Below are 18,418 nucleotides of genomic sequence, written 5' to 3' on the forward strand. Positions count from 1 at the left end.
GAATTGAAAGCTGAGAGAATAATTTGCTAGCATGCATACCCGCACCACGAGAAATGCTAAGGGAAGTTCTTTATATTGAAGGTAAATGATACTAGATGGAAAATCAGATTTACAGAGAAAAACGAAGAGCATCAGAGATGGTAAATATGTGGCTAAATATAAAAATCTATTTTTTCTCTTGTCTTTAAAACATAACTGATTACTAAAATCAAAACTCATAATACTGTATTATTTGGTTTATAACATATATATAATAAAATATATGACAAAACTGCCCAAAGAATAAAGAGGGGAGGATACATGGAATTATAAAAAACAAGCAAGGTAAACATGTCTTGAGATAAATTAATTATAAAAATATAAACTAAACCAACTACATAGTGAGCCTGTAATGCCACATACCAAGACAATAACAGGATCATGTAAAGGTCCATCGGTGTGAAGAGTTTCAATGTCATCTTCAATGTTATAATCCCATTCCACTCCAAGATCTATGAAGGTCTTCGACTTGGCTTCCTCCCCTTTGCCATTTAAAATATAGTGGCCTGTAGCCTGATTCTTAATTGCTGAAGGATGAAAAATGAGTAACCGGCATACATTTTATTTTATCATATTACAGCTTTGAAGATCCATATTAAGTCTATCCCCTTCTATAAATGAAAGACTGTGTTTATGAGCATCAAAGCAATCGAAATGAGTGTTACTTCTGATAGGACTCCTACTTCATTCATTAGGCATTCAAAATTCTCAAGAAGCATTCCTAACCAGTTAAAAACAGTGGCAAGATGGTTAAATAAGAAATAAAAATTAACAAATATTCCCATTTGAAAACACTGCCGAAGAGGTCAACAGTTTCTAACCCATTCATCATATACATTTCCTCAGGAAGGTGGTAATATTTTTAAAATACAATTAATACAAATGATTTATGCTAAGACAGAATATAACATAATGTCTTTTTTTTTTTTTTTTTTTTTACTGTGTATCTCTTTCAAGTTAAGGCAAAATATTGTAGGTACCCAAAACAGCTGAACTAATTTTTAGGCCAACAAACAATTAGTCCTTATGACTATAAAATTCTAAGGTCACATTACCTACTTATATGACCAGGAAAAGCTCTTTACTGGTGATAGAATTTGTAATATACTATAGATTTACTATACCTTATAAAATAAAATGCTTTCTCTAATGGATAAAAAATAACAAACGGGATTTCAAAGTTTGGAGGTACATCGGCATTTAATGATGTTAGGGAATAAAATTTCAAAAGTTGTTACCATTACCGAAAATGTGCAGAAAACATGAGTTTTAGTTAAATGCATTTATTCCCCTTGAAATTTTTAAACTAGTCTAATTTTTCCAAGGAGAATAATCTGAATTCTAGAATCAAAAGTAGGGAATTTCAGTTACTGGAGAAAGAAATACAGCTAGACAGCAGAGACTATTTTGGAATCTAGTAGTGAATATACTTTAAATACCAAAAAGAAAAAAATTCTACGAAACACCATAAAACAATCCATTTTTTAAGTTACAGAAGTTTAGAAAAGTAATTTACTATACATTTTCATAGGTTTGACAGATGCGTCAGTTTCAGAAATCTTCTTAGTGCTTTTATAGCTCAAGGAATATGTGAAAGCTATGTTTACATTTGTACATTCGCTTTGAATACAAACCCCTTTAGAGTGACATTTCTATGTGATCCTCTCATAAAGGAGGAAAAGAATCTTCTTTTAGAAATTATAACCAGGATAATTTGCAGATAATAAACAGAAAACATGCAGAAAATGAATCTGCATGTGCCAGTCAGAAACTGGACACATAACAGATATCAGGAAAATTTTTATTGGACTAGTAAAATCCAGATGTGATTGCTTTTCAGTCAAAGAACTTAAAATGCACTAAAAGAAGAGGCATGCAGTATGGCACCAACCAAAATATCAGAACTAATTTGTCAACATAAATATGGCAAATTTTTCTGATATTATTCTTAATTTAGTGCATTTTATTAACATTTATTTTTCTCATCTCCTAATACAGAGCAAAAATGCGTAACAAATTCAAACCTGTGAAATTATTTTTTTCCCTCATGTCATGATGAACCAACCCAGGTTTCACCAAAAGTTAAAACTCTAGTTTTGAATATTTCTTATTTTAGAGAAAGAATAGTTGGGAGAAATGACCAACAAAAATCACATAATAATGCATTTACATATAATTTTGAATTTTATGTGTATATATAGAGATACATACATATGTATCTCTATCTATACATTATTTCTTTGACATTTCTATGTTTTCAGTGCATGTTAAAGCAGAGCCAGCAGACAGAAACACTTACCAAGAATATGAGGAGAAGCCTCGTCTTCTTGGATTAACACATGTCTAGCACCAGGGGGTATATCAAACATCTTAAGGTACCCTTTGCATGTGTAGTAAATATTGGAGGGAGCAAAGAAGAAAACAAAAGCAACAACCATGGTTAGTCAGGCATTACATTCTAACTGCTCCTGTGTGCAGAAGAGGGCATCCATAAACCGAAAGAAGCAGTTTCAGAAATTAATTTCAAAGCATTGGTAGCTTTTGTGACATCTGGCATAAGATCAGAGGAATCTTTTTTTTAATTAAGTTGAGGAAAAAAAATTAATCTAGTTTCTAACCCATTAGTCACTTATTTTGTGCTGACCTACAAATTGTATCAACAATAATTCAGGCAAATACTATACTCCCCTGTGTCCCTCCGATGTGATTTTAGTTTTCTAAACCATCCTTTTGAATAGGGGTCCATTTTTAGTGCAATTAGTTGGTGAACTTCTTGATATATTTTATCTGTCTATATACTATTTTAAAAGCCTAAGTGGCAAGTATAAACAGCTGAACTTCTAACTCATGAAATATCTTCAGATTTAAACACCTGCTTTATTCTAAAGAAATTACAAAAGAAAAATCCCTGAGTAGCTTTCATTTATATTGTGATCAGCAATTAATTTGAAAGCCTTAAACAAGTTTTAAAGGGGAATGTTTTAAAATATGTGCTGTAGATTTGGTTGGAATATGTCTATAGGTTATGTTGTGCATTGCCTCTACACGTACCCTAAGTTCAATCTTCTAACTGAGAAAATCACAAAACCAATATGCTGATTAGCTTGTCTTGGGTTTTAAAATCACATATTAATCGTATTGCAGTCATTGTCTTATATAACAAACTTTCTTAGTATTATCACGTGTCCTAAAAATTATCTTAAGATCGTTTAGAATTAAGATCCTAACCATAACTCAACAATAATCAGGGCAAATAGAGAAAACAAGATGTTTTACCTCGCTTGTAAGAAAAAAATGAATATAGGAAGATTATGCAACTTAAACACCTTCATTACATCATGAAACCTATAATTCATATATTACAAGTATTGACAGAAATTCAGTTATAAATACAAAATTGCTTATGGAATCAGAAAGAAATCTGTTTTTCTGTCATTTCCTATATTGACAATTATTACCTTTGTGTAGATTTACCTAACTCTTTTACAATATTTATTAGTGTCTTAACTAAATGGAGTGGTCATTTTGGGGTCAGGGTTTTCAGCACCTGAGCCTGGGTGATACTCAGTACCTGAAATGTACCATGTTTGCCTGAGTGCAATAGCTGGAAGTAACATGCTTAAGATGCCAAGTGTAGCAAAACAGCTTGATGCCATTTATGGATGCCCATCTTTCTGCAGTTTGCTACAACTTACCCAGTACATTTTTAGCTTCCCTTGTTTCAGCAAGAGAAATATTACGAGCTCCTTTGGGTAAAGTGAAGGCGCCTCTCATCTTCCCTTAAATAGAATGTCTTTAATTAGTGGAGGGTTCATGTTTATCAAAGTCTTGCTGTTTCATTGACTATACTATAAGCTATATATATTTTATCAGGTAATATATAAAATATGTTCCATAATTTTATATGTTGAAGTCAAAATGCATTTATAACACTTAGGTAATGCCAGTAAACTGTTAATAGTCAATGAAAGTAAGACTAAGTGTGAATGAGAAATGATATAGGTGATTTGAAGTTGAATACTTGCAGATTTCATTTTCCAGCAACTTGAATTCTTTACGGCACCTCTTGCTTAAATTTTTCCCTGTTGGAAAAGGTTAATTAGTCTATTGAATAACTACAATGATAACATTAGTTCAAAGAAATGGATGTTAGATTATCTTCAAACAGTTTGAATCTGTATGACTGATTAAAGCTCTCTTCTCTTCTTCAGAACTTGATTCACAGGTTTAGCATAATTTTCGAGGTATCTGAAAAAAAGTATCACTGCCTTTTATTACACATAATATAGAATGGATAATAATGGTAAAAACCATTTTCTTTACATTCATTCACTCTGGGAATAAAAAAATTAATTATTTTACACTTAAACGAACAATACGTAACTGCAATAAAGAAAGCACGGTGAATTATTTCACATTAAGATGGAGAAAATCACGTTACTCCACCAAAACCATTGTATATGTATATAATTCTAATTCTGTTTGCTTTATTAAAATAATACAATCAGCCAGAAATGGCAATATTTGATTTTTAACAATTTTCAAAGTACAAAGCATAGTAAATTATCACACAGGAATAGCAGAGATATCAGTAACTAGAGTAGGGAATGCTTAAGAAAAACACATTAGAATACAGTCAACTACCTCTGTCTAGCTCTAAATATATCAAAGAGCAAAGCTGATATGTGTGGAAATGGCTTGCGCTGCGTACCTGGGGTATAATGGGAGCAAAAAGAACTAAGAGAATTACTCTATTTGGATAAACAACAGTTTTTTATACTTCTTATTTTTCTAAAAGGAAAAATTAGCGCTATGACAATGTGCTCAAAGTAAACCAAATCTTTGTTTTTGTTTTGTTTTATCTTGTTTTCTGTTATTCTATAAGAGACTATATCTTGGATGTAAGAGAAGCTTTTCAAGGGAAGCTTCACATTAAATTTATCTTTAAATGCTGAATTCTCAGAGACATTTGTCCAATAAATTTGTGGAATAACTGAATAATATTTGTTACAAATTTAAAGAAATTATTCAGTAATCAATGTTTATATCTAAGTCTTATGAAAATTCCAATGAATTATTATGCAAATACTAATAATTTTGCATATTATTTGCTTTTGGTTCCATCTGACGAACCTTCACCACAGGCCATTGACTGTGTAACAAGCAGAGAAATTCAAACACATAAGCAATTATACCTCAGGTTATTTTTTGGTTGTATGTACCTCAAATTTGTTTGATATAAACTTGTAAATATTATGTGAAATACAGACCCTAGATTTATAGATTTATAAATAGGATAAACTTGTTCACTTATAAAAGAAGCAAAATGAATGTAATATTTTTAAAGTTGTATTTAAAGTTTTATAATATTTTTAACTTCTGATCAACAATTTATGTGCAACAGAAAATTCAAGATAAGCATTAATTCTAATAATTAGGTTTAATGCATTTTATTAAGGACACAGAATTAAACAAAACACAGATTTTAACTACTATAATTGATATTGGTTTTATTTGTTCCTTATCTACATTTAGTAGATTTATTTTTTATCATGGACACTATGAGTTGTCAAAGTTGTTAAAATAATTCCTTAAAAGGTAATCTGAATAAAAATAAATCAGCAGCTAATTTTTTTATGTTTATAGAGAAAGTGCGGCATTCCTAAAAGAAGTCTCAGACAAATGCAAATCATGGAGAAGGATACTGAATTCACGAGAGACCTCATCTTACCAAGTTTCCTGGGTGTTCTGGTAAACGTCCCCTTTACGGTTCGACAATGGGAATTATCTCCTCCACAGACCCCACACTTATCCTCAACCTTGTTAGAACCGATTTCTTTATCACAGCCCACTTTCTGGGGAGAGAAGATATTAAATGTAGCTAAGTTCAACATGCCAAGTAAAGGTCAGCCTCCTGGAGAATGATACACCATTTGTTTCATCATCGGCCCACAGACAGGAACCAATATTCCTCTCTAGCTCTGATTTTTAATCCCTCAGTCTTTTAAAGAACTACTATGAAATAAAATGACTTGTACTCTGGGCAGTAAAGTATAAATTTCCCTCGGTCTAATGAAGTGGTTCCCCTGTCATACATAGGCAATCATCAAACATTTGTGGAACGCAAAATTTGTAGCTGATGCTGAGGAGACAAAATTAAGAGGCGTTTCTCCCTTGTTGCCTTCATATTTATAAAGATGAATACTAAAATAGTGAGTTGTCTATTAGTACAGACTTTACAAGTTGGTAAGGGATGTGAGACAAAACATCACAGATGTAGTGGAGATTTTCATAGTGCCCTGAAGGAACAGACAGTGTGGAAAGGCAATTCAAGAATAAAAAGGGATTAAAACAGAGCCACAGAAGTCATCAAAAGTGGGTTCAGGTAATAATATGTGAACCATACCTAAACTAATGGAAAGTTAGAGTTGTATGTTGGTGAAGAATAGTGAAAGATCTGCAAATCACAGGCTGTGGAAGGCGTTGAATATCAGGAAGAGTTTATATTTTCACATTACTTTAACAGGGAACTACTGAAAAGTTTTCTGAACTGGGGTAGGTCCTTAATATAAATCAGTGTTGGATAATGATAATGATACTGCACTCATAAGTTTGGGATGAGAGTGAGCAGAGAAAATACCGACAACATATACATTTAATGCACCAGATACTGTGGGAGGTAAAAGATGAACAAAACACAGATTCTACTTTAGGGAAATTTTTGTTCAGCTATGAGGCATCTGCGAATTTGAGATTCTTTTATATAACACTTTAGTTATGCTGAAGTGAAAACGAATCAAACAGGAGCAATGTGTTCGGTTAATAAGGATAATTTCTTATCACTTTAACCTGTGAACATGAACAAAAAGTAAACTGCATTAAAAAAACAGATTAAATGGGCAAAAGACAGTTTTTGCATCTTCACTAGTACTTTTGTTCTGATGTGGAACTCAGTGTTTAAACTTAGAATTAATTGGAAGGTGAGACAGGGAGAAAGAGAAGTTTCTATCATCTTTTAAACAAACGATAAAACACATTTAGCATTGAATTTTTTTTTTGCCGGTATGCGGGCCTCTCACTGTTGTGGCCTCTCCTGTTGCGGAGCACAGGATCCGGACGCTCAGGCTCAGCGGCCATGGCTCACGGACCCAGCCGCTCCGCAGCATGTGGGATCTTCCCGGACCGGGGCACGAACCCGTGTCCCCTGCATCGGCAAGCGGACTCTCAACCACTGCGCCACCAGGGAAGCCCTAGCACTGAATTTTTTAAAAAGACTTGGTATTGTATTAGTGGATGGCTACTATAATATACTCAAAGCCAAGGCATGGTTCCCAAGTTGTATTCCCAGCCTTGAGGTATCAGAGGAAGCCGCCAAAAATGCATTTGGCTGGAAATTAGGAAAACTAATTAAATCTTGATTTTGCCAGTGACCAAAGTTTGATTTGATTAATTGCAATTTCTTCCCATTTTAGCTTAGCTACTGAACTATTCATAGATTCTCATTGTAATGTGATCTCAGATAAGAGTTAAAATATTTTTGAAAATATGCAGATGAATGAAAGGAAAAGTAGAATTGCACACTACTGTACGAAGCTTTGGGGGAAGCAATCTGAACTCACCACACACTCTCCGCGCACACATATGCTGTATGGGTCTTTGTAAGAGCAGCGCGTTCCGTCATGCACCAGCTGTTTCATATAAGCAACATCTCCAGTCTCTTTGGATTGACAGTAAAGGTGGCATCTTTTCTTGGCTGCATAAGATGGAGGATTAAGTCGACTATTTATGTAAAATGGTATATTTGAACAGTATAGCTTACTTTGTTTGTAAAATATACAGTTTCAATGTGGTTTCCTGAAAACAAATTGTATAAATAAATAAAGAGTAGGGGAAAAGTATGCATACTTGGCATATTTGTTTAAACCAGGGTGACCCTACGCTTTGACATCTAAACTGGGATAATTTTGACAGTGAAAAGGGGCTCTATTAATAATATACACAGGGACAATAGGTATAAACTGGGACTGTCCCAGGCAACGCAGGTCGTATGGCTGGCTACCCTAGATTTAACCACAGCTGTTCAATAAATTTCATTCAGCATCAATTTAGTTTTAGTGACACTTAGAGCACTGAAAGGGTTTCTCTTTTTTTTTTTTTTTAAAATTAATTTTATTGAAGTATAGTTGTTTTACAGTGTGTTAGTTTTAGGTGTACAGCAAAGTGATTCAGTTATACATATACATATATCTATTCTTTTTCAGATTCTTTGCTCATATAGGTTCTCATAGACCAAGCTTACCAATTTTATAGTTTCATTGCCTGTCTTCATCTATGCTATGACCTCATTTCTCATTCACATCTCAAAATTACACTTTCAGAACTCTATTGCAACAACGATCAGTGGTCTAATGAACTTGTATAAGATGACCAGAAGTTGAAGTATTGTAAGCATTAGTAATATAAAAGTCCAACTATTGTCTGTTCTGCAAATGAATATATGTTTAATACTAAATATATGTTTAATACTAAAAGTTTCACCATGGTAGTGTGAGTCTTTCCAAAATTTATTACATTCCTATTATATGCCAAGCACTGACTTACTCTTTGATTTCATTTTTCCCCCAATTTTGTTTTCCAAACACAGAATGACAACTTGGTGAAAAAAACCCTGCGGTATATACCAAATACCAAGATGTGCATCCTCTGCCCATCCTCATTTCTGTATTCCCACTCATCCCATTGTAATTAGATTCTGCCACTTTTCTCCTCAGCCCTAGGTAGTCTCATGTCTACTCACTTCCCATCTCTTCCCCGTCTTAGGGTTTCTCTTTTGCTTGACTCAAAGGCCTAGTACAGTTTTTGCTTCTTGCAGGATCTCATTAATTAAATCTAAGTTATGTGACTCACTTCCCCAAAATAAATCAAAATAATGCATTGCAACTTTGAATTCCTACACATATGCATCTGTCCTTTAAAACAGCTTTTAAACTGAACTCAGCAGTGTATTATATCACACAGTAATTCTGTAACTGCTTTTTATTCACTCAAGTAAGAAATATGTCAAGAAGTTCCCATTTGAACAGATTTAACCGAAAATTCAGGGATAAGAAGTGAAACATGACAAGGGAATTTCCAAGTATATTTCTTGATAACCAGTGTACAGTACAAAAGTAAAAGGTTATGAAGTGCCTTTTGTTATTAAATAATGGTCTTTGTCTTATTCCTGACTTGGTTGTAAAATAACTATATTTTTCTCTAGTTATTCAGAAAGGAAGGATCACAATATTCCAGAAGCCTTTCCTAGTAGAGGGATTTCAGTTGCATGAGGAGACTCAACATCTCTCCCAGGCGTTGCTTTCTACTTGTCTTTCCAGTAGTGACGGTGGCAGTGCTGCTTCCCAGGAGCTATGCCATAATTCTCACCTCTCTAGAGAAAGGCGTATGTTAGCCTTATTCTTGGAAACCCGGGAGGACCTACCCCTATAAGCACCAAGTTTTCTAAGTTACCAAGTAGAGATCAAGAGTCCAAGGGATTGCATGTTGACAAAGCTTAAGCTCTAAGTAACCACCCACACAGCAGGAAAAGCGAGGGCATCTTACTCACAGTCGGGATGTTCATATGGCAACCAGTGGTGTTTGGTATTCTGGTATTCAAAGTGGGAGTTACGCTGCTGGCACTGCTGGGCTCTGAAGTCCTCAAAGTGTTTTTGGCATTCTTCTGTATTACAAAGCTGGTACTCAAAATTAACACCAGGACAATCCTGACCACCATTGATGGGCCTAAAGAAAAGACAACATTTAAAAAGGCCTTTTGGCTCTGGTCCAGCAGTTGAAGCTTGCAGACACAGTGCTGGAGGACAGAAAGCCAAGGCTTCTGAGCTGCCAGCACAAAGTGAATGAACTCATACTTCCTACTTTCAATCCCTTTCCAAAAGCACTATCCTCTCCCTGCTGAGGTTTGGTGGTGGGAATTCCCAAACTCAACTTACATCAGTGTATTTTAAAGCAGTGTATTTTTCAAAACACTGCTTTAAAATATTAAAGCAGTGTATTTTAAATGCACAGCAAAAGTATATAAAGAAACAAAAAACAGGTATATGGTCTCAGGAAAATTATATTTTATATCATGTATAAAACATGTAGAAGCAACCCAAAGAAACACTGATCACAGCTCTATGCCTCTGTTTCCTAATATGTAAAATGAAAATAATAATCCAATCTTCCTTAGAGAAACACTGTGAGGATTAAATGAGTTAGCATGTTTAAAACACTTAGAACAGAGTGCGGCTCATGGTGAACCCTCGCTGTTCTAACTACTATAAGGATAACTTCTCCCCCAACAGTTCGTTGGCCTTCTTTCACCATCTTCCCGTCACCAGCTCTGAAGCATTCTTCTCCTAACTCGGAAGTGACGGAGCCTCTGGTTGGTGTTGCTCCTGCCGGCAGGCCTGACCTTCCTCCAGCGGGTCTCACAGCCTTGGTGCCCAGGTCCTAAGAGCACAGCCATCTGCTTTCCCCGCTCAGCTCCTTAATCCTCCTAAACAGCAATTTCTTTAACAATCTCTAATCTTAACCATGGACTACTCTTCACAAGATTGATAAATGGGGATTTACCCAAAATAGAAACTTGAACCGTTAGTTTTCATGTTCTGTGTTTTACATGTACTTCAAGAAACAGAGCATTAGCGACATGACATTGAAGCATTTTCTGGTCTATCCCAATAACCAGAATGACAGGAGTTATACTCACATTGGATTATTGCACTGGCGTGTTCTAAAGCGAACACCAGTTCCACAGGTCCGGGAACAGGAGCCAAATTTGGTCCATGATCCCCAGTTGCCATCTTGTTTTTGCTGATTAGCATTCTTCCACATGCAATGACCCTTATAGCACCACTTAGGGAAACGACACAAAGCAATCATGAAAATCGTGCGTATGCTAAAGCTGAAGTTGTTATACAAGAATCACCAAGCGAAGAACTTCATTTCTTTTTAATTTTCTTTTTCAGGCAAAAATACACTTAAAATTATCTCAAAGCAGTGCCCTGTACACTGGGTAATTTAGACTTGCATTTTTAAGTATAAAATTAAAATTAAAAAAATAACATTCACTCAGACAAGGTTTTAAATGACACATTTACCAGTGAGTATCAAACATCATAATCAATAAGGATGATCTGAGCACCCAACTTGCCCAGTAGGTGCTATTCTACCCTTCATCCCTCATTATCTATGTTACTGGAGTTTTTTAAGGGCAATCTGCTCCCCTTTAAAATAATGACAGGAAACCATATGTCTTAATTTAGAAAATAATTAACATATCTAAAACATACATAACTTTCAAAACACTTGTACATAATTGTTAAAATTTTCCTTCACAATGATTCTGAGAGATATATGATCTTTACCTTTCTGATGAGGAAAACTGGGACCCGGAAAGGACCATGAGTAGTGTAAGACTCTCTGACCAGAAAAACTAAGTGGGGAGTACTAAAACATGGATACTGTAGAGGCCTAGAGCTTACAGTACCCAGCACACAGCAGATGCTCAAAAGGTGTTAGTTCTTTTCCCTTCCAACATTTTGACTCACTTTTTTATCGTACATACAATGAAAGTGTTTCTTAAAACTCAGTTCTGGGAAATTGAAACATAACACAAATATATTTAGGGAAGTTGGATGTTCAGAGTTGGTTTACAGAATACCTTTTTCATAAAGCAAAAATGAATCAACTCATTGTTGCTTCTGTTTTTTCAGTCAGAAGTCTGTAATACTGAATACTGAATTTTCCCAAAGCAACACACTGTACAAGTTTAGCATAGTGCCTAAGAGTTTAAACGTGAATAATGGGAGATTTTATTATTATTATCATGTTTGTAATTCTCATAGCAAGTACAGTTTATACACATTCGAAATAGAGCTTTAAAGGGCTTCAGAAGACCTAAAAGCTATATAAATCTTCTTTGCCAGGTTTTGGTCCTATCTACAATATCTTATTTCCAAACTAGTCAAAGCTCTTCAACTTGAGCTCTTAACATCCCTTTGTTTTGGGTTTCATGATCTTTCCCCTCCTGAGTAGCGTAGCTTGGCACTGGGCCAGTTTCTGAGCATTTGATCCTCACTACGTAACTTGAGATTGAAACTTCTGGGCATCTTTCCCCAAAGAGCAAGGCCAAATCTTCTGTACAAGTTCACATGACTTTATTTCTGGACAACTTTCACAAGGAATGGGATGCCAGCAAGTAAATCAAATCCCATTAGGGCCCAGATACTCGGCTGAGCTGCCGCTTCCTATTCTATCAGCAGGGCGCTGTATAGTGGCCTCGAAGATGTCAGGTCCTAATCCTTAAAAGCTGTAAATGTTACCTTATTTGGAAAAGAGTTTTTGTAGATGTAATTAAGTAAGAATTTTTAGATGGGGAGATTATCCTGGATTTTCCAGGTGGACCCTAAATGCCATCACATGTATCCTTATAAGAGAGGGGCAGAGGGAAATTTATACACAGAAGAGAAGGGGGCAATGTGGCCACAAAAGCAGAGACTGGAGTGGTGCAGCCACAAGTCAAGGAATTCAGTCAATCACCAGAAGCTGGAAGAGCTAAGGACAGATTCTCCACTAGCGCCTCTGGAGAGAGTATCATTCTTCCCACACATTGATTTCAGCTCAGTGAAAACTGATTTTGTTCTTCCAGCCTCCAGAACTGAGAGAGTAGTTTTCTGTTAATTTAAGCCACTAAGTCTGGGGTAATTTGTCATAGCAGCTATAGGAAACTTGTACACAGTGTTCATGCATTCCCACAATGAAACTTTATGTACTATGGTTTTCTTACAAATGACGATACATGTTATTTAAAGATGATTATTATGCAACGTATCTTAAATCTTTATTGTATAAATAGATTATACTCACTTTTCCAGCAGCACATTCGGTCCCATCAAGTGGGGGTCCTTTTTTAGTCTTACAAAAGTAGGGATTATCAGGATGGCTACACCAAAGCTGTTTACATGGGTCAAAGGTTCGGAACTAGAAGAGAAAAAAACCAAACTGTCAGCGACATAGAGATGGAATGACTTGTACCAACAACACCTTCTACACAGTTTCTTCATGTCATGTTTTTTGCATATTTTAATTTCAAGTTAATAGTCAAACTTGTGGCATGTTAAGAAAACAAACAAACAAACACTGCCTAAGAATTCCAAGTAAAGAATACTTTCCTTCCACTTTTCTAAAATAACACTGATAAACAATGATTTGTCTGGGATTCTTCTGTTGACTTTTCTATTCTTTACGCCATTTCTATCTTATGGTTTTCAAATAGACAATATTGGGATTTTTAAAAGAATGAGTAATTATTATGAACATTTTAAATATGAAAACATTATAGTGGTTTTGCAGCTCTCAAGCCATCAGAATGGCTTCTCTTTAACCCTGAATGGATGAACCAGTCAGAAATAAATAATAAAAATGCCCATCATAATGAGCCAACTAAAAGCAGAAAATATTTGTCAAACTTTTTGTGTAAGATAACGTATTCCAGGTATAACAAAATATACAATACATTCATATAGTTTATAAAGTACTTTCCATATATTTGATCTTTGTAACAATCCATGGCTGAGAAATGCGGGTTATAAGGTAAGAATATAGTTATGGATACAATAAGACAGTAACAGAGATAGACCAGAATCTTAGTCTTCTCACTCTTAAGGATGTCTTTCATTTTCCTAAAACACTACATTATAATATCCAAATGTTAAGCACACATATTTGTGTTAGTTTCCTCATCCGCTCTCTAACAGTAAATATCTTATCATTCTTTAGATAAATTTAAAAATATATATGTATATATATCAAACAGCAGTTTACCCACATCTTCATTGCCTACACCACTAATTATCCAGATACAGACTCATGGTCATAGCTTTTTTTTTTTTTAATTAGTACTCATTTTGGATCTGGGTTTTTTGTTCTAATTCCTATTACCTAATGCAGAAATTGTAGTTTTCTACACTAGTGAGCCAAAGCTTTAGAATTCTCAGGTCAGAACATTATCGCAGGTCATTAGGAGCTGACCGTGTATACCTTACAAACAAACCAAATATCTGTATATATCTGCATACGGAGGAATTCAAACAGCAGATCAACTTCTTTTGATGAAATACATTTTTTCTTGCTTTAACAAATAAAGCTTTCTCCAACATATAAAAAGCCCTATTTACCAGATGTGTGACTTAAGCAAGTTGCTTAATCTCTGTAAGTCTTGGCTTGTTCATCTGTAAAATAAAAGTATACCAACTCCCTTCTAGCCTGTCACAAGGATTAAATAAGATAGTATATTTAAAGCACTTAGCTTTAGCAATGTACTGACATAGCAAAGACAAAATTGTTGGTTCATATTCTTGCACCAGTGAGTCTGTAAATGTCACCAAACAGGAGCTAAGCAAGCAGATTTCAATATGCAAAATCTAAATTGACTGTAACATACCGCAGTGCACATTTTATAACCAACACCAAAGTCAAAACGACATTGCTCATCCATAGAATAATTGATTCCAGGAAGTTCTGGGAGTTTGGGCCAGTCATGTTCAAAAGGGTCATCAAGGAGACAGTCATAGGAACTGTAGGAAGGAAAATACTGCATGTAGTTAAATGTTCATTTTTTTATCATGTTCCAATGAAAAAGTATTCTTAGGTTACATACTCGGGAATTTCATCAGATCATAAAGCAAGGTTACAAAAGCATACCTTTTAAGGTTTTTAGTTTCAGCCCCATTTAGAAAAAGACCATTCATCTTTATTCATCCCAGGAAAATAAGCCAACCATACTTAGAAACGCAGTAGAACCATGACAACCTTGTTCGTGTCCCTAGCTGAACCCGCCCATGGTGTGGCAGGGCAGATCCTGACCCCTATGTTACGGAGTATAGGTGGTACCCTATGCAGGCATCGCATGACCATCCCCTCCTCAAATCAACTTTGACCATTAGTCAAAGATTCCATAAAGAATTTACTAAAAGGAAACCACAGTAAAAAAATTCACTTAAATTCTAGGCTCATGGCTTAAAATATTGCAATTACATTGTGGAACTGTGCCAAAAGCTGAGTCAGAAGAAAATGTTTATCATGAACAAAAGTTTTCGTTCCCTGGGAGTTTGGTTCTGATCAAGGTCCTAAGAGCCAGTTTCACGTCTGTATTTCTACTATAACATTCTCATGACACGCAGAAGGAGACATACTGAATGTATCTTTTCAGTTCTTGGCCGCTGCAGCGGGACCAGTGGTAACGATGAAATGCTGCTTGCACCAAAGGAGCCATGACACTTCCCATGGCAGTCTCATCACCGCACCTGTTGCCTTGTCCATCATGCTCCATTCCCAGCCTAGAACACAAAGCGAGACCTTACTGGTAAGAATCATCATAGGGGCCATGGCTTTGGCATAATTTCTGTTTTGAAAATAAGTACAGGAAAATAGGTGTTTTTTAAGTTAATGTGGCTTTTGTGGAGAAGTCACAGACACTGTGAAACTGAGAGCAATCTGACACAAATGCCTTTTTTATTCTATAGCTATGAAAAGCCCAGGAGTGTCTCTGCAAGCCAGAGTCACTCATTTAGTTTCAGTGCATGACCTCTTCACTGTTTTCAGCCCCTCAAACTTGGCAAGGGATGAGAGTTGCATGCTGGCATGCACTCTGCCCGAAGTATGAACAATACTGAGAGAAGCAGACAGAAAAGACCTTGTTTATTTCGCTTTATAGCTGTCAGCAGTGACTTACACATGGCCAGTTTCATGGGCTACTACAAAAGCAGATGAAAAACCATCCTCATGATTCAGGGTACAACTTCTCACTGGATGACACATGCCTGTGACTGGAGCATATCCTGTAGAGAATAACAATTACTTTCATTTTCATTTTATGAGAAAACCCATTAAGAATTACTACTGGACCTTTGCCTAGGGGGGAAAAAAAAGCTTTTCAGGAAACAGAGGCAGTATTATTTCTCTGCTAGCATTGCACCACATTCTCTTGGGAAAGCCACAGGTAATGGGCTCTAAAAAGATTCATTGGGTCTGCATTTTCTCCTCTCTTAAGGGAAGGAACTGCCTGGGGTTACCATTCTGTTCTGCCCACCAACTAAGCTCTGTCTTTCTGCTGTAGTGAATGGTCCTTCATATCACGGTACTGATGAAGGGAGCCAGAAATTCCACCAACGTTGAAAAGAAAACGGTCAGTCTAATTTTTTCCGAAGTCTACATTAGAATGTATTAGATAAATGTAAGCTGACTTTGGAAGAAAGCTCTTTGGCAGCAGACATTTCCCATGGCATCTCCCTTCCCATTCCAAACAGTTAGTGGAAATCACACCACATTTTACAGCATCCCCTCTGTACCCCAGATGGACACTCACTATTGTAAAGGAGAGTGTAATTTATCATAGTATTTAGGTGGCATTTAGCATTGCAAATTCCACAGAAGTCACTGGAAGCAACAGAAAGAAAGTGTATGCTTGGCTGATGCATGGAGGAAAGTGATGGTGGAGATCTGAACATTTGAACAGACTCCCTGATTTAGGATTACTTTTGAAAAGTCATGCCCTTAAGTTTTTCTTCTACATATTAATAGAAATACCTTGCATTCCAGCAGGTCCGAAGTCTTGCCTGGTTAAGAAAATTGCATGATCATGGTGTTCAGAATGATTGGGATCAGATTTTTGTTGTTGGCAAGCCCAGCGACACACGTTCTCCAAGCTCCTGGATGGGTTTCCCCTTTCTATGAGGCTGATGGACTAGGAGGAAACAATATGTTAAAGACATACACAGCATTTTCCCAAAGGCCTCCTTTAATAACGTTCTCTGAAATTAACATTTGAGATTACAGTAATTAAATAATGTACAATAATATTATCGGGGGCTTACTTGGAAATAAATACTTATTTGGAAATAAATATTTCCAAATACTCTCATTTGGAAATTCTACATGCCCATGAGGGATACCTTTATGATCGATATTACCTGTGTGAAAGGTGGCTGACACCATTAATGGAAATACGTGACACTGAGATTCTTTTGCTGTCGTGAAGCAACTCAATATTAATCAACTGGGTAAAAATTCTAGTAAGAATTCCTGATTTAGCTTAGATTTTTAGTTTCATAAATATTAAGAACAAAAATAGAGGATACATGGAAAGATTTGGGCGTGAAACTTTTTTTCCCAGAGATGTTAAAGTGAAAGATTTTCAGTTTCAATTTTTTTTGGGGGGGGTCCAAAATTAATCAACATAAGGGAAGAATATAAGTTCTTCAATGAGCTGGCAAAGCTGGTGGAATCTTCGATTTGAGGAACAGTCAAATTATGTAAACCTCACACTGAAAAAAAACCCTACCCTTTTTTTTAACCTCACAGCAATGAAGAGGGGTGTACTCATATCCTGCAATTCCAAGAGATGGATTGACGTTCCTTGGAATGCTTCTACTATCACATTATTGTCAGGAGTTAAAAGTTCAGAGGGAAAGTCCCCAACCTTCAAGAACCCAGGAGCCATACTTCCCTGAGAAGTTCTGATGGAATGAGAAATTGAACTTGGAACCCAAAATTAGTCCCTACTTGGCTGACTGGCTGAGAGCTTTGTTACATTTCAGCAAATGTTTTTTATCAGTGTTTACATTCTGAAGAAAAATGTTTGGTTTATTATAGTTGAACACATACTTCTCCAAACAAATGATTTAATAACCAACTGAAGGCTGTTAACATCTCCATCTGAATCTGACTTGCATTGTGTTGGAGACACAAAGTAGGTCAGGTTTGTGGGATAAACTAAAGATCAATGACACCCTCTCACCAGAAATGATAAGTTTTCATACATAATAAAATGCAAACACATGGATTTTTTTTCCTGTTTGCTAAATGCATAATTTCATTAGTATTCCATAATCAGGAGGATTAATTATGGGAGGGGGGACGTGTAATTTTAAACATCAAGAAAGCTGCCAAGTTAGTCACTTCCCCTATGTTTTCTCCTCAAAGGGAGAGACCACTTCCTCCATTCCATTATTTCCAAGGACAGGGACACATCTAGTGTCATTTTAAAACCAGCTAAAGTTACATTACATAAAAATGCCTATTGTATGTATTTTGACCCAACGTTTTGCTTTCAAAAAGATTAATGTCCTTTTAAATAAAAAAAATATTCACCGTGTGCTTTACTTTTCTTAATCGAAAAGACTCATATTTCACATATTGCTTTCAAGAAATCATGAGAGGGTAAGGATCTTTGTTATTTTGTTTCACAGATATATTTGAAGCACCTAGAAAGCATCTGACACATAGTAGGCACTCAATATAGATGTTTTGGAATAATAAATGAATCATAAATTTGATG

At 35.6% G+C, this 18,418-nt stretch overlaps 1 protein-coding gene across 3 annotated transcripts in view; it reads right to left on the reverse strand.

Moving 5' to 3' along the window:
- The window catches only part of ADAMTS3 (ADAM metallopeptidase with thrombospondin type 1 motif 3), a 293,136-nt gene that overhangs the window by 20,748 nt on the left and 253,970 nt on the right, over nucleotides 1–18,418 (reverse strand). For all 3 annotated transcript variants that reach the window (XM_032633548.1, XM_032633549.1, XM_032633550.1), the window contains 11 exons: nucleotides 16,669–16,825; nucleotides 15,815–15,920; nucleotides 15,276–15,419; nucleotides 14,525–14,657; nucleotides 12,949–13,062; nucleotides 10,790–10,935; nucleotides 9,644–9,819; nucleotides 7,659–7,792; nucleotides 5,771–5,894; nucleotides 2,339–2,419; nucleotides 403–566 (listed from right to left, as the gene is read on the reverse strand). In XM_032633548.1, coding sequence (XP_032489439.1) covers nucleotides 403–566; nucleotides 2,339–2,419; nucleotides 5,771–5,894; nucleotides 7,659–7,792; nucleotides 9,644–9,819; nucleotides 10,790–10,935; nucleotides 12,949–13,062; nucleotides 14,525–14,657; nucleotides 15,276–15,419; nucleotides 15,815–15,920; nucleotides 16,669–16,825 — 1,479 coding nt within the window. The remainder of the gene's footprint in view (nucleotides 1–402; nucleotides 567–2,338; nucleotides 2,420–5,770; nucleotides 5,895–7,658; nucleotides 7,793–9,643; nucleotides 9,820–10,789; nucleotides 10,936–12,948; nucleotides 13,063–14,524; nucleotides 14,658–15,275; nucleotides 15,420–15,814; nucleotides 15,921–16,668; nucleotides 16,826–18,418) is intronic.

Source organism: Phocoena sinus, chromosome 5 (genome assembly GCF_008692025.1).
Source record: "Phocoena sinus isolate mPhoSin1 chromosome 5, mPhoSin1.pri, whole genome shotgun sequence".
NCBI lineage: Eukaryota > Metazoa > Chordata > Mammalia > Artiodactyla > Phocoenidae > Phocoena > Phocoena sinus.